The sequence below is a fragment of the Pristiophorus japonicus genome, chromosome 5, assembly GCF_044704955.1.
Source record: "Pristiophorus japonicus isolate sPriJap1 chromosome 5, sPriJap1.hap1, whole genome shotgun sequence".
Lineage (NCBI taxonomy): Eukaryota > Metazoa > Chordata > Chondrichthyes > Pristiophoridae > Pristiophorus > Pristiophorus japonicus.
In genome coordinates this window covers 60,552,620-60,577,859 of record NC_091981.1, presented here as the reverse complement: position 1 = coordinate 60,577,859, position 25,240 = coordinate 60,552,620, and the positions used below count along the sequence as shown (strand labels likewise).

At 45.0% G+C, this 25,240-nt stretch overlaps 1 protein-coding gene across 1 annotated transcript in view; it reads left to right on the top strand.

The window, feature by feature from the left end:
* The window catches only part of LOC139264079 (uncharacterized), a 59,579-nt gene that overhangs the window by 21,722 nt on the left and 12,617 nt on the right, over positions 1-25,240 (top strand). The window contains exons 3-5 of the mRNA XM_070880173.1: positions 8,310-8,446; positions 13,152-13,301; positions 13,407-13,434. Coding sequence (XP_070736274.1) covers positions 8,310-8,446; positions 13,152-13,301; positions 13,407-13,434 — 315 coding nt within the window. The remainder of the gene's footprint in view (positions 1-8,309; positions 8,447-13,151; positions 13,302-13,406; positions 13,435-25,240) is intronic.

The window sequence follows — 25,240 nt, the reverse complement described above, 5'->3', positions numbered from 1 at the left end:
CACGCCCCCCTTTTGGGGGAAAAAAAATTCTGTTCCAAAGTGAAACTGTTCTAACTGACTAGAACTGGAGCAAACTAAATGCCGAGAATTTGAATTTTTAAGATACTCTGTTCTACACCAGTTGCTCCAAAAAAAATCAGGAGCAACTGAGGCCGAAACTTGGGCCCTTTAAGTGCACATCCAAGTACTACTTAAATGTGATGAGGGTTCTGCCTCTACCTCCCTTTTCAGTTGAGTTCCAGATCCCAACCACCCTCTGGGTGAAAAACGTTTACCTCCTCTCCCTGCTAATCCTTCTACCAACTACTTTAAATTTATGCCCCTGATTACTGATCCTTCTGCTAAGGGAAATAGGTCCTTCCTATCCACTCTATCTATGCCCCTCTTAATTTTGAACACCTCAATTAAATCTCACCTCGGCCTCCTCTGTTCCAAAGAAAACGACCCCTGCCTACACCATCTTTCCTCATGGCTAAAATTTTCCAGTATTGGCAACATCCTCGTAAATCTACTCTGTACCCTCTCCAGTGCAATCACATCCTTCCTGTAATGTGGTGACCAGAACTGTATGCAGTACTCAAGCTGTGGCCTAACTAGTGTTGTATACAATTCTATCATAACTTCCCTGCTATTGTATTCTGCGGGATGTATGAGACTTTGCCCAGAATGTATATTGGTGAGGTTCCTTCTCACCAAACTCCAGACCTTGACATAATGGCTATCTTCATGGTTTAACTACTAATCAATTTAACCTGATGTTTCCTGTCAGAATTACAAAGGAACAGGAGATAGTTAATGTGAAAGCAAAATACTGCGGATGCTGGAATCTGAAATAAAAACAGAAAATACTAGAAATCTCAGTAGGTCAGGCAGCATCTGTGGAGAGAAACAGTTAATGTTTTGGGTCTGTGACCCTTCGTCAGAACTGGAAAAGTTCGAGATGTAACAGACTTATGGAAGTGCAGGGGCACTGAAAGGGGGAGGGGATGAAATAACAAAAGGGAAGGTCTTTGATAGGGTGAAAGGCAGGAATGAAGGAGACAAAAAGGAATCCTGGACAAAAATGAAATGGTAATGATCACCAGCTGCCATGGGAAAGAGAGAAAATAAAGGGGTGTTTTTTTTTAAAAAGCAGGAAAGTGGGGCGGGGGGGGGGGGGGGTAGAAATAGGGGCAGAGCTTACGATCTGAAATTGTTGAACTCTGTTGAGCCCAGAAGCTGTAAAGTGCCTAAACGAAAGATGAGATGCTGTTCCCCGACTTGCATTGAGCTTCATTGGAACAGTGTAGGAGACCGAGGATGAAGAGATCAAAGTGGGTGTGGAGCGGAGAATTGAAGTGACAGGCGACCGGAAGCTCAGGGTCACGTTTACAGACTGAATGGAGGTGTTCTGCAAAGCGGTCGCCCAATCTGCATTTGGTCTCCCCAATGTAGAGGAGACCACATTGTGAGCAACGAATACAATATACTAAAATGAAAGTGGTACAAGTAAATCGCTGTTTCACCTGGAAGGAGTGTTTGGAACCCTGGACAGTGGGAAGGAAGGAGGTAAAAGGGCAGGTGTTGCATCTCCTGCTCTTGCACACGAAGGGGAGGGGGTGCTGAGGGTGATTGTGGAATGGACCAGGGTGTCGCGGAGGGAGCGGTCCCTTCGGAATGCTGAGACGGGAGGGGAAGATGTGATTGGTGATGGGATCATACTGGAGGTGGCGGAAATGGCAGAGGATGATCTGTTGAATGTGGAAGCTGGTGGGGTGAAAGGTGAGGACAAGGGGAACCCTGTCGTGGTTCTGGGTGGGAGGGGAAGTGGTGAGAAGTGTTGAAAACAGAACGGACACGGTCGAGGGTCATGTTAACCACGGTGGAGGGGAATCCTCGGTTGAGGAAAAAGGAAGACATATTAGAGGCACTAGTGTGGAAGGTGGCGTGTCAGAGCAGATGCAACGGAGAGTGAGATACTGGGAGAATGGAATGGAGTCCTTGCAGGATGCTTGGTGGGAGGAAGTGCAGTCCAAGTAGCTGCAGGAATCAGTGAGTTTTATAGTGAATGTTCGTCAATAGACTATCCCAAGAAATGGAGACAGAAAAGTGGAGGAAGGGAAGAGTCTGAGATGGACCATTTGAAGTTGAGGGAAGGGTGGAAATTGGCTGCAAAGTGAATGAAATTTTTCTAGTTCAGGTTGAGATCAGGAAACGGCACCAATACAGTCATCAATGTACTGCAAAAAGAGGTGAGGCAAGGGACCTGAGTAGGACTGGTACAAAGATCGTTGCATATATCCCACAAAAAGGCAGGCATAGCTTGGACCCATGCGGGTTCCCTTAGCAACACCTTTTTAAGTTGGAGGAAGTGAGTGGAATCAAAGGAGAAGTTGTTCAATGCGAGAACAAGTTCAGACAGGCGGAGGAGAGTGGTGGTGGATGGGGACTGGTTGGGCCTCTGCTCAAGGAAGAAGCGGATCATCCTCGGGCCATCCTGGTGGGGGATGGAAGTGTAGAAGGATTGGACATCCATAGTGAAAAGGAGACGGGGCCAGGAAACTGGAAAAGTGGCGGAGGGCATCGGAAGAGTCGCGGATGTGGGTGGGAGGAAAGTGGACAAGGAGTAAAAATAGTCAAGATAGGAAGAATGAAGTTCCGTGGGCAAGAACAGGCTGAAACGATGGGTCTACCGGGACAGTCCTGTTTGTGGATCTTGGGAAGGAGGTAGAAGCGGGCTGTGCAGGTTTGGGGAACTGAGGTTGGTGGTTGTGAAGGGAAGATCTCCAGAGGAGATGAGGTCATTGACGGTCTGGGAAATGATGGCTTGATATTCGGTAGTGGCGTCATAGTCCAGGGGGAGATAAGTGGAGGTGTCGGAGAGTTGCCGTTCAGCCTCTGCAAGGTAGAGGTCAGTTCGCCAAACAACAACAGCGCCACCCTTGTCAGCAGGTTTAATGACAATGTTGAGGTTGGATCTGAGAGTGGAGTGCTGCAAGTTCAGAGAGAGGTAGGTTGGAGTGGGTGAGTGAGGGGAGCAGAGAAATTGAGACTGCAGATGTCCTGTTGGCAGTTCACAAATGAAAAAATCTAGAGAGGGTAACAGGCTATAGGTAATATGACCTTGCTAATAGTTACTGTTGTAACCATGCTAATAAATATGTTAGCTTCGGGTGCCTCCATTATTCTGGTCTATCTGCTATTAACACCTCGTATGGGGTGTTGCCCACCTGTCTGTTTCGTCCTCTACCATTGTCCCGACTATTCTTCAATATTAGCATATCCTAATCAGACAATGACCCCGAGACGTTATGATTAACTTTGTTGATACACCTGACAGAGCAAATTCTAACACGTGACACAAGTAATATTGTTGTTATAACAACTGTGACCTGTTTGAGATTAAATGGCCACGAATGAGGTTTGTAAACCAAAAAAGAGCAACTGATTTCATGATTTGCATAGGATTACATAAGATATACAAGAAGAAACAAGTCATTTAGCTCGACCAGTCCCTGCCGATGTTCTATGAGATCCCCTCTCATTCTTCTAAACTCCAGTGAATACAGGCCCAGTCTTTCCTCATATGTCAGTCCTGCCATCCCAGGAATCAGTCTGGTGAACCTTCGCTGCACTCCCTCAATAGCAAGAACGTCCTTCCTCAGATTGGGAGACCAAAACTGAACACAATATTCCAGATGAGGCCTCACCAAGGCCCTGTACAGCTGCAGCAAGACTTCCCTGCACCTATACTCAAATCTCCTAGCTATGAAGGCCAACATGCCATTTGCTGCCTTCACCGCTTGCTGCACCTGCATGCCAACCTTCAATGACTGATGTACCATGACACCCAGGTCTCGTTGCACCTCCCGTTTTCCTAATCTACCGCCATTCAGATAATCTGCCTTCATGTTTTTGCCACCAAAGTGGGTAACCTCACATTTATCCACATTATACTGCATCTGCCATGCATTTGCCCACTCATCTAACCTATCCAAGTCGCCCTGTGGCCTCTTCGCATCCTCCTCACGGCTCACACCGCCACCCAGCTTTAAACCGTAAACTTCGAGATATTACTCTCAATTCCTTCATCTAAATCATTGATGTAAATAGCTGGGATCCCAGCAGAGTCCTGTGGCACTCCACTAGTCAAAGCCTGCAATTCTGAAAAGGACCAGTTTATCCCGAATTCTCTGCTTCCTGTCTGCCAACCAGTTCTCTCTCCATGTCAATTACATTACACCCAATACCATGTGCTTTAATTTTGCACAACAATCTCTTGTGTGGGACCTTGTCAAAAGCCTTTTGAAAGTCCAAATATGCCACATCCACTGGTTCTCCCTTGTCCACTCTGCCAGTTACATCCTCAAAAAAATTCTAGAAGATTTGTCGAGCATGATTTCCCTTTCATAAATCCATGCTGACTTGGACCGATACTATCACTGCTTTCCAAATGCGCTGTTATTTCATCTTTAATAATTGATTCCAACATTTTCCCCACTACTGATGTCAGGCTAATCGGTCTATAATTCCCTGCTTTCTCTCTCCCTCCCTTTCATAAGTGGTGGTACAGTAGCTACCCTCCAGTACATAGGAACTCATCCAGAGTCGATAGACTGTTGGAAAATGATCACCAATGCATCCACTATTTCTAGTGCCACTTCCTTAAGTACTCTGGGATAAGTACTCTGGGATGCAGACTATCAGGCCCTGGAGATTTATCGGCCTTCAATCCCATCAATTTCCCTAAAACAATTTTCCTACTAATAACGATTTCCTTCAATTCCTCCTTCTCGCTAGATCCTTGGTCCCCTAGTATTTCCAGAAGGTTATTTGTGTCTTCCTTCGTGAAGACAGAACCAATGTATTTGTTCAATTGGTCTGCCATTTCTTTGTTCCCCATTATAAATTCACCTGATTCTGACTGCAAGGGACCTATGTTTGACTTCGCTAATCTTTTTCTCTTCCCATATCTATAGAAGCTTTTGTAGTCAGTTTTTATGTTCCCAGTAGCTTCCTCTCATACACTCTTTTTTCCGAATTAAACCCTTTGTCCTCCTCTGCTGAATTCTAAATTTCTCTCAATCCTCAGGTTTGCTGCTTTTTCTGGCCAATTTATATGCCTCTTCCTTGGATTTAACACTATCCTTAATTTCCCTTGTTAGCCACGGTTGAGCCACCTTCCCTGTTTTATTCTTACTCCAGATAGGAAGTTCATCTATGTGATCTTTAAATGTTTGCCATTGCCTATCCACTGTCAACCCTTTAAGTATCATTTGCCAGTCTACTCTAGCCAATTCATGCCTCATGCTGTCAGATTTACCTTTCCCTAAGTTGAGGACCCTAGGCTCCGAATTAACTGAGTCACTCTCCATCTTAAAGAATTCTACCATATTATGGTCACTCTTCCCCAAGGGGCCTTGCACAACAAGATTGCTAATTAGTCCTTTCTCGTTACACATCACCCAGTCTAGGATGGTCAGCTCTCTAGTTCGTTCCTTGACATTTTGGTCAAGAAAACCATCCCTAATACACTCCAGGAAATCCTCCTCCACCGTACTGCTACCAGTTTGGTTAGCCCAATCTATATGTAGATTAAAGTCACCTATACTGTACTTTTATCGCACGCATCCCTAATTTCTTGTTTGATGCTGTCCCCAACCTCACTACTACTGTTTGGTGGTCTGTACACAATTCCCACTACCGTTTTCTGCCCTTTGGTATTCCGCAGCTCTACCCATACAGGCCCTAAGTTTCGACATGATTTGCTCCTGATTTTTAGGAGCAACTGGTGTAGAACGGAGTATCTTAGAAATCGGAATTCTCGCCATTTAGTTTGCTCCAGTTCTAGTCAGTTAGAACAGTTTCACTTTGGAACAGAATTTTTTTTCAAAAGGGGGCGTGTCCGGCCACTTACACCTGTTTTCAAAGTTTCGTCAGTGAAAACTTACTCCAAACTAACTTAGAATGGAGTAAGTGAAGATTTTTGTACGCTCGAAAAAACCTTGTCTACACTTTAGAAAATCAGGCGTAGGTTACAAATCAGGCTCCAAATCAGGCATAGGGAATGGTGGGGGGGGGGTTTAAAGGGAAGTTTACAAACATTAAACACTTCAGTTTTACAAATAAAGAGCCATCTTCAATAATAAATGATAAAAACATCAATAAATCAACCAATAAATCAATCAAAAAAAATTAATAAGAAATAATTTTTTTTAATCAATAAATAAATCATTTTCTAATAACCGACTGCAGCACCGGGAGCCCTCCAACAGCGTGCTGGGATGCCCACCCCCTCCCTCCCCCAGTGTGTCTCTGTCAGTGTCTCTGTGTCTGTCTGTGTGTGTGTGTGTGTGTCTCTCATTCTCTGTCTGTCAGTGTCTGTGTTTCTGACAGCGAGGGGAGGGGAAGGAGGGGGTAGAGGGAGAGAGGGGGGGGAAGGAGATGAGGGGAGGGGGAAGGAGATGGGAGGGGTAGGGGAAAGAGATGCGGGGGGGGAAGGAGAAGGGGCAAGGGAGGCTGAATGGGCCGGGCCCGAGACTTTGGGCAGGGCCCATCCCCAGCACCAGATTTACAGGTAGGTGGCGTTGGTGGTGGAAGGGAGGTCGGGTGGGGGGGGGCGGGGGGGAGAAGCGGGAGTCGGTACGAGGCAGACAAACAGCAGGAAACTATAAACCAGTTAGCCTAACACCGGTCGTTGGGAAAATGCTGAAGTCCGTTATTAAGGAAGCTGTAGCGGGACAGTTGGAAAAGCATAATTCAATCAAACAGAGTCTGCATGGTTTTATAAAGGGAAATCATGTTTTCCAAATTTGCTGGATGGCTTTGAGGATGTAACCAACAGAGTGCATAAAGGGGAACCAGTGGATGTGGTGTATTTGGATTTCTGGAAGGCATTCGATAAGGTGCCACATAAAAGGTTACGGCACAAAATAAAAGTTCACTGGGTTGGGGGTAATATATTAGCATGGATAGAGGATTGGCTAACTAACAGAAAACAGAGAATTGGGATAAATGGGTCATTTTTCCTGTTAGCAAACAGTAACTAGTGGGGTGCTGCAGGGATCGGTGCTGGATCCTCAACTATTTATAATCTATATTAATGACTTGGATGAGGGGACCGAGTGCAATGTGGCCAAGTTTGCTGATGGGTGGGAAAGCAAATTGTGAGGAAGACACAAAAATCTGCAAAAGAACAGACCGGCTAAGTGAGTGGGCAAAAATTTGGCAGATTGAGTATAATGTGGGAAAATGTGAGGTTATCCCCATTGGCAGAGAAAATAGAAAAGCAAATTATAATTTAAATGGAGAGAAATTGCAAAGTGCTGCAGTACAGAGGGACCTGGGGGTCCTTATGCATGAAACACAAAAAGTTAGGATGTAGGTACAGCAATTAATCGGAAGGCAAATGGAATGTTAACCTTCATTGCCAGGGGGATAGCGTATAAAAGCAGAGAAGTCCTGGTACAACTGTACAGGGTATTGGTGAGGCCACACCTAGAGTACTGCGTGCAGTTTTGGTCTCCATATTTAAGGAAGGATATACTTGCATTGGAGGCTGTTCAGAGAAGGTTCACTAGGTTGATTCTGGAGATGAGGGGGTTAATTTATGAAGATAGGTTGAGTAGGTTGGGCTTTACACATTGGAGTTCAGAACAATGAGAGGTGATCTTATAGAAACATAAAAGATAATGAGGGGGCTCGACAAGATGGATGCAGAGAGGATATTTCCATTAATGGGGAAAACCAGAACTAGGGGGGGACATAGTCTAAGAATAAGGGGCTGCCCATTTAAAACTGAAGTGAGGAGGAATTTCTTCTGAGGGTTATAAATCTATGGAATTCTCTGCCCAGAGAGCTGCGGAGGCCATGTCATTGAATATGTTTAAGGCGGAGATGGACAGATTTTTGAGCGACCAGGAAATAAAGGGTTATGGGGAGCAGGCAGGGAAGTGGAGCTGAGTCCATGATCAGATCAGTCATGATCTTATTAAATGGCGGAGCAGGCTTGAGAGGCCAGGTGGCCTACTCCTATTTCTTATGTTCTTATGTAACATTTCCCATTAATAGAATGCAATAAAGCTGCAGTTGTACTGTATGATACAGAAATTCACCTTGATCCCTGTGTTGACATAAAGATGGGCTTAAAACAGAACAAAGCTGGCATGTTAAATTAACTGTACGGGGGTTATATTTTAAATCTGTATTGAACATGTAATGTTCAAAAATGATGGCCTGTTACAGCACAGAAACAAGGCATTCAACCCATCAAGTCTACGTAGAATCTGTACACTGCTTTTATTTTCTTATGTCGTGCTTTCAATTTACAGTTACTGCTGCATCGGAAGCAATAATTCAAGAGAAAACTTACCCAATCATTCAAGCTGGAAATGAATGTAAAATTGATACTAGTAATATCCATGGCTGCCCATTTGGATGGTATGAAGAAAAAGAATGGGATGTGGATGTAAGTTTTAGAATCTTGCTCTTGAGGCTCTGACTTGTTCAATATCTAATAGGAAAGAAAGATACATTTTGAGCTGTAATCTCCTCTGGTGGGTTTCAGTCCAGCCGTTTTTTTTCATCCTGAACCCAAGATTAAGCTAGGCCCAAATGTTTACGTAATCCTTAATAATCTGTCCTTCAGACAAGACATTGAACCATGTCTGCCTGCTCAGATGGCTGTAAAAGAACCCACAGTACTATTCAAGGCAGAGGAGGCAATTCTCTCAGTGTCCCATCTAACATTCCTTCCTGAACCCACATCACGAAAAAAATATTATCTGGTGATTCTTTCATTTGATGTCTGTAGAACCTTGTGCACTAATTGGTTGCCATGTTTACACACAATACTATTTCATTTATTGAATATTTAGGCAGCGATTTCTGCCAACGAAGTTGAAGTTGTTGCGCACGTGCAGTTTGAAAATGGTTTATACCCAGAACACCCCCAGCCCTAGAATAGGCCCAATAAATACTGCGGGGGTTCTGGTGGGCGGAGAAGGCTTGGCGCGGGGAATGAGTCCTGCGGGTGTGAAGTACTGCCAGTCAGGTGATGGAGATCAAAGGTGGAGAAGAAGCGACGGAGTGCAGGGGATCAATGGAGATGACACTAAACTGGGTGGCAGTGTGAGCTGTGAGGAGGGTGCTGGGAGGCTGCAGGGTGATTTGGACAGGTTAGGTGAGTGGGCAAATGCATGGCAGATGCAGTATAATGTGGATAGATGTGGGGTTGTCCACTTTGGTGGCAGGGACACGAAGGCAGAGTATTGTCTGAATGGTGGCAGATTGGGAGGAGGGGAGGCAAGACCTGGGTGTCATGGTTCATCAGTCATTGAAAGTTGGCAAGCAGGTACAGCAGGTGGTGAAGAAGGCAAATGGCATGTTGGCCTTCGTGGCTGGGGGATTTGGGTGTGAGTAGGGAGGTCTTGCTGCAGTTGTACAGGGCCTTGGTGAGGCCTCACCTGGAATACTGTGTTCAGTTTTGGTCTCCTAATCTGAGGAAGGATGTTCTTGCTATTGAGGGATTGCAGAGAAGGTTCACCAGACTGATTCCAGGGATAGCTGGACTGACATGTGAGGAGAGACTGGATCAACTGGGCCTTTATACACTGGAGTTTAGAGGGATCAGAGGGGATCTCATGGAAACGTGTAAGATTCTGACGGGACGTGACAGGTTAGATGTGGGAAGAATGTTCCTGATGTTGGGGAGGTCTGGAACCAGGGGACACGGTCTTAGGTGGAGGGGTAGGCCATTTAGGACTGAGATGAGGAGAAACTTCTTCACTCAGAGTTGTTAACCTGTGGAATTCTCTGCCGTCGAGTCGTTGATGCCAGTTCATTGGATGTGTTCTGGAGGGAGTTGGATGTGGCCCTTGTGGCTGGGGGGATCGGGGGGCGGGGTGGTGGGGGGTGGTGTGGAGAGACCGGGGAGGGGGGGGGGGGGTGCTGAGGTGAATGATTAGCCATGATTATATTGAATGGTGGTGCAGGCTCGAAGGGCTGAATGGCTTACTCCTGCATCTATTTTCTATGATTCTATGAACTGTCGGAGGCTTTATAAACATACTGTAGGCCTCAAGCCCCGAACAAGAACCTTTTGCACCAAGCTGCATCGCTACAGCTGAACAAAGCCGCGCCAGGAAAAGGAAATCTGCACCAGCAAAACTCAGCAAACGTCCATTTTTATTAATTTTCTTCTTCTATCCCTTCACACAGAGCTCGTGCTCCGAACAAATAAATTTCCCCCTGCGAGATTATTATGCATTGATACTTTAAGCAACATAGCTTCTTGTCATTGGCAGCAGCTTCTGGTTCGACGGCAGCAGTCAGTTTTACAAATGTAATTCATTGGCTGTAAGGCAATTTGTGATAGCCTCAGGACATGAAAGGTGTTATTGGTGTGCAAGTGTCTCTTTCTTTCCTCATAACGGGGAACAAAGAAATGGCGGACCAATTGAACAAGTACTTTAGTTCGGTATTCACTAAGGAGGACACAAACAACCTTCCGAATATATAAGGGGTCGGAGGGTCTAGTAAGGAGGAGGAACTGAGGGAAATCCTTATTAGTCGGGAAATTGTGTTGGGGAAATTGATGGGATTGAAGGCCAATAAATCCCCAGGGCCTGATGGACTGCATCCCAGAGTACTTAAGGAGGTGGCCTTGGAAATAGTGGATGCATTGACAGTCATTTTCCAACATTCCATTTGACTCTGGATCAGTTCCTATGGAGTGGAGGGTAGCCAATGTAACCCCACTTTTAAAAAAAAGGAGGGAGAGAGATGACAGGGAATTATAGACCGGTCAGCCTGACATCGGTAGTGCGTAAAATGATGGAATCAATTATTAAGGATGTCATAGCTGTGGATTTGGAAACAGGTGACATGATAGGTCCAAGTCAGCATGGATTTGTGAAAGGGAAATCATGCTTGACAAATCTTCTGGAATTTTTTGAGGATGTTTCCAGTAGAGTGGACAAGGGAGAACCAGTTGATGTGGTATATTTGGACTTTCAGAAGGCTTTCGACAAGGTCCCACACAAGAGATTAATGTGCAAAGTTAAAGCACATAGGATTGGGGGTAGTGTGCTGACATGGATTGAGAACTGGTTGTCAGACAGGAAGCAAAGAGTAGGAGTAAATGGGTACTTTTCAGAATGGCAGGCAGTGACTAGTGGGGTACCGCAAGGTTCTGTGCTGGGGCCCCAGCTGTTTACACTGTACATTAATGATTTAGATGAGGGGATTAAATGTAGTATCTCCAAATTTGTGGATGACACTAAGTTAGGTGGCAGTGTGAGCTGCGAGGAGGATGCTATGAGGCTGCAGAGTGACTTGGATAGGTTAGGTGAGTGGGCAAATGCATGGCAGATGAAGTATAATGTGGATAAATGTGAGGTTATCCACTTTGGTGGTAAAAAGAGAGAGACAGACTATTATCTGAATGGTGACAGATTAGGAAAAGGGGAAGTGCAACGAGACCTGGGTGTCATGGTACATCAGTCATTGAAGGTTGGCATGCAGGTACAGCAGGCGGTTAAGAAAGCAAATGGCATGTTGGCCTTCATAGCGAGGGGATTTGAGTACAGGGGCAGGGATGTGTTGCTACAGTTGTACAGGGCCTTGGTGAGGCCACACCTGGAGTATTGTGTACAGTTTTGGTCTCCTAACCTGGGGAAGGACATTCTTGCTACTGAGGGAGTGCAGCGAAGGTTCACCAGACTGATTCCCGGGATGGCGGGACTGACCTATCAAGAAAGACTGGATCAACTGGGCTTGTATTCACTGGAGTTCAGAAGAATGAGAGGGGACCTCATAGAAACGTTTAAAATTCTGACAGGGTTAGACAGGTTAGATGCAGGAAGAATGTTCCCAATGTTGGGGAAGTCCAGAACCAGGGGACACAGTCTAAGGATAAGGGGTAAGCCATTTAGGACCGAGATGCGGAGGAACTTCTTCACCCAGAGAGTGGTGAACCTGTGGAATTCTCTAACACAGAAAGTTGTTGAGGCCAATTCACTAAATATATTCAAAAAGGAGTTAGATGAAGTCCTTACTACTAGGGGGATCAAGGGGTATGGCGAGAAAGCAGGAATGGGGTACTGAAGTTGCATGTTCAGCCATGAACTCATTGAATGGCGGTGCAGGCTCGAAGGGCCGAATGGCCTACTCCTGCACCTATTTTCTATGTTTCACACTCTTTTTCCAATTCCTTATCTGTCACTGGTTACCCTGAGAAAGTGGTGGTAGGCTTTGAACAGCTGTGGTGATAGTGCTCTAGCATTTGTCTTTCTTTTGTCTCTACTATATGACACTAGCATGAGGCACTGCAAAATCTAACTAAAGCAGTGGGTCAATTCATTCTTGTTGAACAATATCAATAGAAATAAATATGTTGGTCTACTTTGAAGTAGCAATCTTAGAATTCCACCGCAAATGTGCTGTATGACTCCTGGTGCTGATCTGGTGGGCTGGACTCGAGCCGAGCCCCTCCCCAGGCTCCTCCAGCTCCTGCTCTCCTGGGCTTCCCGGCAAACTTCCCTCGGCACACACCGCACACACACTGAACTGGAGTCTAAGTGAGCGCGGGAAGGCAGCGGCCAGCCTGTGCGGCAGGCCACTCGGTCCGGGATAGTGGTGGCGAACATCGGGTCATCCCTTCGGCCAGGGATAGGAGCGGCGAGCATCGGGACAAGCTGGGAGAGCGAGGAGCTACTGCGCAAGCGCGTAGACTCCACTGCGCATGCGCACAGCTGCCGGCACTGTTTTCGGCGCATGGCTGTAGCTCCACCCCCCACTGTGATTGCCACACCATGCCAGACCCTAGGACAATCCACGGAATGGGGAGAATCAGCAGCTATATTTTCAGCGCCGTTTTTGGAGTAGAAAGTCGGCGCACCCACAGGTAAATGCGCTGGAAAAAGGGGTTGGGGAAACTTGGGGCCAATGTAAGTGCTGGGATATAATGAATCATTGAGAGGATTTGGCTGATGCAATGGGGGTTGTGTCTGATATCATTGCTTCCAATTGCTTTCTTTGTTTATGGTTTTTTTTAAATATGCTTCATTATTTCTAATTTCATAGTAAATTTGAATACCATTTACAAGAAATAATTTATAACTGGATGTCATTTCAGGAAATAAAACAATAATGACTTTTTTTTCTTTTCACAGAATAGACCTCTTGCTATTTTGGAGAAAGGCAAACCATTAACTTGTATTGAGCCTTGCATAAAGCTACTGCAGCATGAGATATGGTTTAATTGCACTTTATTAAAATATGTATTTGTAAAATATACATGCAGATGCATTAAGGACGATGAGGTAAGGTTAGAGGTGGAAATTATATTTATATTTAGTTTGGCAATTTTAATATTCAGTAATTTCTTCTGTTCTAATCCGTATGTTTTTTTTAAAATATAACTTTAGGTAAATGAGACCGTCTTTCTCTTCAGAAGTAAGTGTCGTTTTGGATTTGCACCACTGACTATTTGAAATAGCAGCAAAATACTAAATATTGGACAAGTTTCCCCAGGAATTGCTCCTTTTTTTTTGGAGTAACTTGATTTTTCTGGACTTATCTTTTTAGTTGCAATTCTGGCCATTTAATTTGCGCCAGTGTAAGTGAGTTAGTTTTTTTTTAAGTTTATTTTTCAAAAGGGGGTGTTCCCAGCCACTTACCCCCTGTTGTAGACGTTTGGCCAGAAAATAGTTGTTCCAAACTAACTTAGGCCAGCGTATGTTGCCACAGAAAAACCTTACCTAGAGTTGAGGAATCGGTGCAAGTAACTACATTTAAAGCACCACAAAACACAAAAAGAAATAAGCAATTAATTAACACACAAAATAGAAGGAACCCTGCAACTAAAGCACCAAAATCAATCAGTAAATAATAAGTAAAAGATAGAAGTCCTACCTTAGGGAATGCAGCGGGCCATCTGAAGGAGCCCATTCGACCAGGGCGAGGGATGGCGTGCTTCGGCCCCTCCCACACAGCCTGCAGCACGTGTTTGCAGAAACGTTCTGCCAGGAGCTACTGCACATGCGCGCAGACTCTAGCGCGCATGTGCAGAGGTTCCGGCACTGTTTTCAGCGTCGGGACCTGGCTCCGCCCCCAATCCATTGGGCCATGCTGCGCCATGACCAAGGAGAGGCTGGGGAGCGGCCAGAATACGGATATCATTTCGGCGAGCTTGGAGGTGGACAAAAGCGTCACACCTCGGGTGAGGGCGCCAGAAAAACAGGTTAGGAAAACTCTAGCCCTATATTTTGCATAGTATTTACGGCATAGAAACACGCCATTTGTCCCAACTAGTCTATGCTGTTATATTATGCTCCACACGAGCCTCCTCGCACCCTTCTTCATCTTGCCCTATCATCATAGAAACATAGAAAAGAGGTGCAGGAGTAGGCCATTGGCCCTTCGAACCATTCAATATGATTATGGCTGATCATGCAACTTCAGTATCCCACTCCCTCCTTCTCTCCATACCCCCTGATCCTCTTAGCCATAAGCGCCACATCTAACTCCCTCTTTAATATATCCAACGAATTGGACTCCACAACTTTCTGTGGTAGGGAATTCCACAGGTTCACCACTCTCTGGGTGAAAAAGTTTCTTCTCATCTCGGTCCTATATGGCTTACCCCTTATCCTTAGACTGTGAGCCCTGGTTCTGGACTTCCCCAAACCAGGAACATTCTTTCTGCATCTAACCTGTCCAGTCCTGTCATAATTTTTTGCTTCTATGAGATCCCCTCTCATTCTTCTAAATTCCAGTGAGTATAAGCCGATCCAGTCTTTCTTCATATGTCAGTCCTGCCATCCAGGGAATTAGTCTGGTGAACCTTCGCTGCACTCCCTCAATAGCAAGCATGTTGTTCCTCAGACTAGGAGACCAAAACTGTACACAATACTCACCATGGCCCTGTACAACTGCAGTAAGACCTCCCTGCTCCTATACTCAAATCCTCTTGCTATGAAGGCCAGCATGCCATTTGCTTTCTTTGCTGCCTGCTGTACCTGCATGCCTACCTTCAGTGACTGATGTACCATGACACCCAGGTCTCATTGCACCTCCCCTTTTACTAATCTGTCACCATTCAGATAATCTGCCTTCCTGTTTTTGCCACCAAAGTGGATAAACTTACATTTATCCACATTATACTGCATCTGCCATGCATATGCCCATTCACCTAATCTGTCCAAGTCCCCCTGCAGCCTCTTAGCATCCTCCTCACAGCTTGCACTGCCACCCAGCTTAGTATCATCTGAAAACTTGGAGATATTACATTCAATTCCTTTGTCTAAATCATTAATGTATATTGTAAATAGCTGGGGTCCCGGCACTGAACCCTGCGGCACCCCACTAGTTACTGCCTGCCATTCTGAAAAGGACCCATTTATTCGCACTCTTTGCTTTCTGTCTGCCAACCATTTCTCTATCTACGTCAATACATTACCCCCAATACTATGTGCCTTAATTTTGCACACTAATCTCTTGTGTGGGATCTTGTCAAAAGCCTTTTGAAAGTCCAAATACACCACATCTACTGGTTCTCCCTTATCCACTCTACTAGTTACATCCTCAAAAAACTCTAGAAGATTTATCAAGCATGATTTCCCTTTCATAAATCCATGTTGACTTGGACCAGTCCTGTCACTGCTTTCCAAATGTGCTGCTATTACATCTTTAATAATTGACTCCAGCATTTTCCCCAACACCGATGTCAGGCTAACTGGTCTATAATTCTGTTTTTTTTCTCCTTCCTTTTTTAAAAAGTGGGGTTACATTAGTTACCCTCCAATCCATAGCAACTGATCCAGAGTCCATGGAATGTTGGAAAATGACCACCAATGCATCTTCTATTTCTAGGGCCACTTCCTTAAGTACTCTGGGATGCAGACTATCAGGCCCTGGGGATTTATCAGCCTTCAGTCCCTTCAATTTCCTTAACACCATTTCCTGACTAATAAGGATTTCCCTCAGTTTCCCCTTCTCGCTAGACCCTCGGTCCCCTAGTATTTTTGGGAGGTTATTCGTGTCTTCTTTAGTGAAGACAGAACCAAAGTACCTGATTCTGATTCAAGGGACCTACATTAGTCTTCACTAATCTCTTTCTCTTCACATATCTATAGAAGTTTTTGCAGTCAGTTTTTATGTTCCTTGCAAGCTTATTCTCATGCTCTATTTTACCCTTCCTAATTAAACCCTTAGTCCTCCTCTACTGAATTCTAAATTTCTCCCAGTCCTCAAGTTTGCTGCTTTTTCTGGCCAATTTATATGCCTCTTCCTTGGATTTAACAATTTCCCTAATTTCCCTTGTTAGCCATGGTTGAGCCACTTTCCCTTTTTAAATATTTGCGCCACACAGGGATGTACAATTGTTGTAGCTCATCCATGTGGTATTTAAATGTCTGCCATTGCCTATCCACCGTCAACCCTTTAAGTATCATTCTCCAGTCTATCGTAGCCAATTCACGTCTCATACCATCGAAGTTTCCTTTAAGTTCAGGACCCTAGTCTCTTAATTAACTGTCACACTCCATCTTAATGAAGAATTCTACCATAGATAACCTCACATTTATCCACATTACACTGCAGTAGGAGTCCGGGAACAGCAGAGCGGCCTATAAAGGCCCAGCGTTATTCGGAGAGGCGGGAGTGCGAGCAGCAGGGAGTCCGGGGACAGCGGAGCGGCCTATAAAGGCCCAGCGTTTATAGATATGTGAAGAGAAAAAGATTAGTGAAGACAAACGTAGGTCCCTTGCAGTCGGATTCGGGTGAATTTATAATAGGGAACAATGAAATGGCAGACCAATTGAACAAGTAATTTGGTTCTGTCTTCACAAAGGAAGACACAAATAACCTTCCGGATGTACTAGGGGTCCAAAGGTCTAGTGAGAAGGAGGAACTGAAGATTATTATTATTAGGCGGGAAATTGTGTTAGGGAAATTGACGGGATTGAAGGCCGATAAATCCCTAGAGCCTGATAGTCTACATCCCAGAGTACTTAAGGAAGTGGCCCTAGAAATAGTGGATGCATTGGTGATAATTTTCCAACAGTCTATCGACTCTGGATCAGTTCCTATGGACTAGAGGGTTGCGAATGTAACACCATTTTTTTTTTTTAAAAAAAGGAGGGAGAGAGAAAACGGTTCATTATAGACCAGTTAGCCTGCCATCAGTAGTGGGGAAAATGTTGGACTCAATCATTAAAGATGAAATAGCAGCACATTTGGAAAGCAGTGATAGGATTGGTCTAAGTCAGCATGGATTTATGAAGGGGAAATCATGCTTGACAAATCTTCTGGAATTTTCTGAGGATGTAACTAGTTGAGTGGATGTGGTGTATTTGGACTTTCAAAAGGCTTCGGACAAGGTCCCCCACAAGAGATTGGTGTGCAAAATCAAAGCACATGGTATTGGGGGTAATGTACTGACGTGGATAGAGAACTGGTTGGCAGACAGGAAACAGAGAGTCGGGATTAACGGGTCCTTTTCAGAATGGCAGGCAGTGACTAGTGGAGTGCTGGAACCCCAGCTCTTTACAATATACATTAATGATTTAGATGAAGGAATTGAATGTAATATCTCCAAGTCTGCAGATGACACTCAGCTGGGTGGCGGTGTGAGCTGTGAGGAGGACGCTAAGAGGCTGCAGGGTGACTTGGACAGGTTAGGTGAGTGGGCAAATACATGGCAGATGCAGTATAATGTGGATAAATGTGAGGTTATCCACTTTGGTGGCAAAAACATGAAGGCAGAATATTATCTGAATGGCGGCAGATTAAGAAAAGGGGAGGTGCAGTGAGACCTGGGTGTCATGGTTCATCAGTCATTTGATGGTTGGCATGCAGGTACAACAGGCGGTGAAAAAGGCAAATGGTATGTTGGCCTTCATAGCAAAGGGATTTGAGTATCGGAGCAGGGAAGTCTTACTGCAGTTGTACAGGGCCTTGGTGATGCCCCACCTGGAATATAGTGTTCAGTTTTGGTCTCCTAATCTGAGGAAGGACGTTCTTGCTATTGAGGGAGTGCAGCGAAGGTTCACCAGATTGATTCCTGGGATGGCAGGATTGACCTATGAGGAGAGACTGGATCGACTGGGCCTGTATCCACTGGAGTTTAGAAGGATGAAAGGGGATCTGATAAAAAAACATATAAACTTCTGACAGGACTTTACAGGTTAGATGCAGGAAGAATGTTGCCGATGTTGGGGAAGTCCAAAACCAGGGGACACAGCCATTTAGGACTGAGATGAGGAGGAACTTCTTCACTCAGAGTTGTTAACCTGTGGAATTCCCTACCGCAGAGTTGTTGATGCCAGTTCATTGGATATATTTGAGAGGGAGTCAGATATGGCCCTTGAGGCTAAAGGGATCAAGGGGTATGGAGAGAAAGCAGGATCGGGGTACTGATGGAATGATCAGCCATGATCTTATTGAATGGTGGTGCAGGCTCGAAGGGCCGGATGGCCTACTCCTGCACCTATTTTCTATGTTTCTATGTTTCTATCTACCATGCATTTACCCATTCACCTAACCTGTTCAAGTCACCCTGCAGCCTCTTGGCGTCCTCCTCACAACTCACACTGCCACCCAGCTTAGTGTCATCTGCAGACTTGGAGATATTACATTCAATTCCTTTGTCTAAATCATTAATGTATATTGTAAAGAGCTGGGGTCCCAGCACTGAGCCCTGCGGCACTCCACTAGTCACTGCCTGAAAGGACCCGTTTATTCCCACTCTTTGCTTCCTGTCTGCCAACCAATTCTCTATCCATGTCAATACATTACCCCCTATACCATGTGCCTTAATTTTGCACACTAATCTCGTGTGGGATCTTGTCAAAAGCCTTTTTGAAAGTCCAAATACACCACATCCACTGGTTCTCCCTTGTCCACTCTAATAGTTACATCCTCAAAAAAATATAGAAGATCTGTCAAACATGATTTCCCTTTCACAAATCCATGCTGTCTTGGACCGATCCGGTCACTGCTTTCCAAATGCGCTACTATTACATCTTTAGTAATTGATTCCAGCATTTTCCCCACCACTGATGTCCGGATAACTGGTCTATAATTCCCTGTTTTTTCTCTCCTTTTTTAACAAAAGTGGGGTTACATTAGCTACCCTCCAATCCATAGGAACTGATCCAGAGTCCATGGAATATTGGCAAATGACCACAAATGCATCCACTATTTCTCGGGCAACCTCCTTAGTCTGCGTCCCAGAGTACTTATCAGGCCCCGGGAATTTGTCAGCCTTGAGTCCCATCCATTTCCCTAACACCATTTCCTGACTAATAAGGATTTCCCTCGGTTCCTCCTTCTCGCTAGACCCTCAGTCCCCTAGTATTTTCGGGAGGTTATTCGTGTCTTCCTTACTGAATTCAGAACCAAAGTATTTGTTCAATTGGTCTGCCATTTCCTTGTTCCCCCATTATGAATTCACCTGATTCTGACTGCAAGGGGACCTACATTGGTCTTCGCTAATCTTTTTCTCTTCACATATCTATAGAAGTTTTTGCAGTCAATTTTTATGTTCCCTGCAAGCTTACTCTCGTACTCTATTTCCCCCCTCCTAATCAAACCTTTAATCCTCCTTTGCTAAATTCTAGATTTCTCTCAGTCCTCGGGTTTGCTACTTTTTCTAGCCAATTTATATGCCTCTTCCTTGGATTTAACACTATCCCTAATTTCCCTTGTTGGCCACAGTTGAACCACTTTTCCTGTTTTATTTTTATGCCAGACAGGGATGTACAATAGTTGTAATTCATCCATGTGATCTTTAAATGTCGTATAATTTAATGAGATTGTAATTTTTTTCGTATGCATATAAATCAGATGTGGCAAAAAAAAGAACAATTTCAATAACCGTGGCAAAATAAACTACAGCAGGGATTCCCATATGTATCTCCAACTGCCGAAAGATGTGCCCTGGACCATATTCCATGGCCAGGATCGTTTGTGTTTTTATGCGACTCCCTGGTAGGGATTGCGCCGGAGAGAGAAAGAGATGGAGAGAGATTGGATGAAATAGGCATTGGAAGCTGGCTACCTTGTCACAAGGCTGCCAGCCAATGAAGGAGATAATATTGTTTCAAATTTTAAATCATGGGGCCAGGGAGTTGAATCAATCACCTCCATGTAACTAGTGGAATTGACAGCACCCGAACAGGAAATCTAGGCCAGAAAGTCTTTCTGTTTTTTGCAATGACTTGTATATTGAATTTCTCTGTGATTTACTTTGTTTAACATGTATACTGGCTGTATAGTGTAAATTTGAAATGTTGTCCCAAAATGCTCTGTGTAACTTGACCAGAGCTTGAAATGGAAATGCAGTTGGAGCTTGCGCAAATGATTGCTGCTAGTTTTATAAATGAGACAGTGAAGGGTTTGTACCTCCGAGCTAAGCATTTCCAAATCCTGCCTCATTTAATAATCATTGCAAGTACTCGTGCTGGGACTTTATGCACTGCTGAAATAAAGTGTCTGCCTTGGCTCAGTGATGCACTCTTGCCTGTCTGAGTCACAAGGTCACTGGTTCATCCCCATTCTAGAGACTTGAGCATGTCATCTAGGCTGGCACTTCAGTGCAGTACTGAGAGTGCTGCACTGTTCAAGATGCTATCTTTCAGATAAGACATTAAACAGAGGTATAAACAGTAATTGCCAGAAATACTCAGCAGGTCAAGAAGCATCTGTGGTGGGGTCTGTCTGCCTTCTCGGGTGGATGTAAATGATTCCATGGCACTATTTGAAGAAGTGTAAGGGAGTTCTTCCGGTGTACTGCAAATATTTATCCATCAAGCAACACCTAAAGAAACAGATTATCTGGTCATTACCACATTGCTGTTTGTGGGACTTTGCTGGGCACAAATTGACTAACATGTTTCCTTCATTACAACAGTGACTACATTTCAAAAGTACTTCATTGGCTGTAAAGCACTTTAGAACATCCTGAGGTTGAGAGTGATGCTGTATAAATGCAAGTTCTTTAAAGCTGCAGCTGCTGTTTTAAAGCAAGTGATGAAATGTGGAAAATTGCAAAAATGATTGGTTTGCATCAATGATTTTATGGCATGAAATATCTGGATCACACAAAGTACCTATCGGGGAGATGGCAGGAATGTTGAGCCTGGAAGCTGAGGAGTAAATTGTTGTCTGCACCACTTGGGTGGTAATGTGGATCGCCTATTTGAATGAAACAAAATTGGAATAAAAATCAGGTCGGGTGGTAATGATAAAAGTTAACACCCGAGTCTGTGGGTAGTACAGGACCAGGCAGTAACTGGTGGAATCAGTTGCAGGGCCATGTCATGACCCAGCATAAGCAGCACCTCCATTCCAAGTGTTTATCACTGACCATCACTTCACTTACTCCGATCCACTGGGGAAGCACTTGCGAGTAGTAGTAGCACAGGCTCTAGAAGAGGCACATCAATACTGTCACTGGAATCAGTGGGAAAAGGAATAGTAAAGGCATGTAGGCAAATAAGTTTATTTGAACTTTGTCCAGAAAGTTTTCTTTAGACGGTGAAGAATAAGTAATAACAAATCAAAGAATGGACCACCATCGTATTTGAGATAGTGTAGAAGGCAGTGTTGGATCAAAATGGTTAGTTAATTGGGTGATTAAGGCACGCAAGTGAATATCTCCTCAAAGCCTGATGTACTATTCCTCAAAGCTGCTACAGTGCTTCCTTCTTGTTGTCCTGATGTGGCCTTGCCTGTGGGTGGACCTTGTCCTCCATGATGTCTTTGATGGCAAAGTTCTATAATATGCTGACAATACTGATCTTGGAGACCCTGGTGAAGCTGTGCTGGTAGTTCACTACCTAAACGGTACAAGCATATGAAATGCTGCTCAAAGATACCTATGGTTTGTTCTAGTGTCACTATACAGGTTGAACACCTCTTATCCGGGACTCCCTTATCCGACACCACCCCTCGTCCGAGACGATTCCAGGGTGGCGCATGCGCAGAACGTGACCGTCAAAATCCTACTCACCAATATGATCTTTCTCCTCAATTGGCTGCCTCCTCCTCATCTCCCTGCTGGAACCCTTGCAGCCACAGTCCTTGGGCCAACCGCTCCTCCCCACAGTGCTCCCTCCGGGGGGGGGGGGGGGGGGGGGGTCGAGCCGACTCTTCGGGGCTCGCCAGCTCTTCTGGGTCCCCTGCACACTGATGGCTTGTCAGTCCAGCCAATCAACACGCACACATACTTACCTCAACAACAGCACTTGAAGGCGCAGTCACCCAAACACGTGACCACCACTCATCCAGCAAACTCCCTCGTTTGGGACAGGCCAGGGTGCCGGATAAGGGAGGTTCAACCTGTAGTAGATGCATGGTCCTTTTGCCTGTGGTTCTTGCAAGTCATTTACCAGGGCTGTAGATGGCTTGATCTCCTCAGGGCCATTCATAGTCTGCCTTCAACTTCAAAAAAATCAGATGCAGGGGATTGCATTAAAATAAATGAAGTCTGACGACTGCTTGAGAAGTGGTTATTGAGCTTCATGATCCTATCTTTGTCACTGTAGTCACTGACCACTTGGACATTGATGAATTGGAACCCTTTGCAGTTCATAGACATGAAAAGATTGTAGTGCCCTCTCATTCAATCCATCAGAAAAGTGATGAAGCAGTTTTCACTGGTGAATAAGGATTGCTTGATTCATCAGTGCACTGTGTATTGACTGATATTGCAGATGTTCACTAAATTGGCTTGGAAAGAGCTGGAGACACACAAGTTCAGGAGTGTTGTGACCTTGACTGGCAGTGCTGTGGTGAAGGTTGTCAGCTGGTGCCACAAGTCTGTTACTGCTTTCCCAATGAACCTTGGCCTGTGAAGGTTGTTCTCCAACAGTTCCAGATAGCTGTCCTGTTCATCATTAAACAGGGATGTGTTGGTAATAGCAGGTGCGTGCAGTCCATCTCTGGTGCAACAGGGCCTCCCTTGCATCCCTTCCTTTTGTCCTCTTCCATCTCCCAAAAACAAAACTTATTTTGTTCCAAGCTGAATTGTCAGTTGGAGTCTTTGGGACTTGAGTGACCCTCCACCTCCATGGAGCTGGGTTTTGGGATAACCCAATTGCTGATTCTGTTACATCCGTTGCTGCAGTATGGCTCAGTTGGTAGCAATCTTGCATTCCAAGTCAGATGTTTGCACATTCTAGACTCATTCCAGGATTGAAACACGTGACCTAAGCTCCAGTGCAGTACTGAGGAAGTGCTTCGTGTTGGAGGTGCTACCTTTTCTGGTGAACATAAAAGATGGTGTTATTCAAGGAGTCTAAGTTCTCATCTCCTTGCCAACTTTCCTCCCTTAACCAACATAAACAAAAACTGATTAAGTGGCCATTCAACTCATTTGCTGTTTGTGGAATCTTGATGCGCACATGAATCAATAGTGACTGCATGTCACTTCAAAAGTAGTTGATTAGATGTGAAGCACTTGGTGATGTATTAGAAAAAAAGAACTTGCATCTCTAGCATCTTGTCCTTTTTTTCCCACAGCTAGTGAAGTACTTTAGAAATGTAATCACTGTTTAAAATGTAGGAAACACTGCACCAATTTATGTACAACCATGTCCCTGGATAAAGGCCTAGCTTGGTCAAGCCCGTGTGGTGGCCGATGTGCAACGGTCATACACTTTTTTTTAAATCCACGCACAGGCATCTTCCACCCTGGAGTTCAAGACTGGAATATTGGGTCCTTGAAACATCTGTAAACTCATCCCTTTTGGCGTGGAAGCAAGTCATCCTCATTCGAGGGACCGCCTATGGTGGTGATGATGATGGTAGAACTTGCCTCGAGTTAGAAGGCTAGGGGTTCAAGTCCCACTCGAGACTTGAGCACATAATCAAAGTGGACACTTCAGTGCACAACCATGTCCCAAAACCGTAATTTGATGTCCAGATAATCTGTTTGAGATGTTAGTTGAGAAATAAATGTTGGTCAGACATTGGAAAAGCTACCAGGCTCTTCTTTGAATAGTGCCATAGGATCTTTTGTATCCACCTGAGAGGGAAGATGAGGCCTCAGTTTAACTTTATCAGAAGGCAATCGCCTCCAACATTGCAGCACTCCCTAGGTGGCCTAGTGGTGATCAGCCATGATCTTATTGAATGGCGGAGCAGGCTCAAGGGGCCAAATGGCCTACTCCTGCTCCTATTTCTTATGTTATGTACTGCACTAAAGTGTCTAGATTATGTGCTCAAGTCTCTGGAGTGGGACTTGAACCCATAGCCTTCTAACTCTTGAGGTGAATTCTACCTTCACCATCATCATCATCATCAAAGGCGGTCCCTCGAATTAGGATGACTTGCTTCCGCACCAAAAGAGATGAGTTCACAGATGTTTCAATGAAGGACCCGATATTCCAGTTCCTGAACTCCAATTGAAGGGGTGGAAGATGTCTGCGTGGATTTTCTTAACGTGTAGTGACCGTTGCACACCAGCCACCACACGGGCTTGACCGAGCTAGGCCTTTATCCAGTGACAAGGGTTAACCAGGACGACTGGAGACCTGCTCTGCTGCATGGACTTAGTGCGCACATAATTGCAGTATGGGCTGGCCCATGCTGCCCCTGGACACTTGGCTCTTCTGGGCTTCGTACCCCGATTTGTCGCACCTCCACCACGATCTTTTGCCGCTCCTCTGCCACAAACATTCGTCGCACCTCCGCCACAATCACTCGCCGAATCTCAGCCACTCGCCGAATCTCAGCCACGACCCCTCACCGCTCCTCTGTCCCGATCATCCGACGCATTTCTGCCTCGATCTCTAGCTGCTCATCCGCCCCGACCTTCCTGCTCCTCTACTGTACCTGGGCCCTGCCGATGTTCCTGCCCATGCTCCAAACGGCGACCTGGCTTTTGATGATGTCGCCCACCTCGAAGCCGTCGCACACTTGGAGCGGCTCATGCTGGAAGTTGTAGTGACATGCTCCAGCTCTTTTATCCTCCTGACCTACGGTGGTGTCTTCTCGCAGGTTGGGGTGGCCCACCGTTCTACCACTGAACCAAGGCTTAACACCTTAAAAACGTGAAGGGCACAACATGTATGGGAGTTCTTTTCTTTATCTGTAGCAAGTTCTTTCTCTCCTTGGTAACTAAAGGGAAGGAAGGAGGAAAAGTTATTTATGACAGTTTAGAAGGAAATCAAGATATTGAGTTGAAGAAATGCATCTACACAGAACTTGTTTTTTTTGTAATTCATTAATTGATCAAAGGTATTAAGTCCAAAAA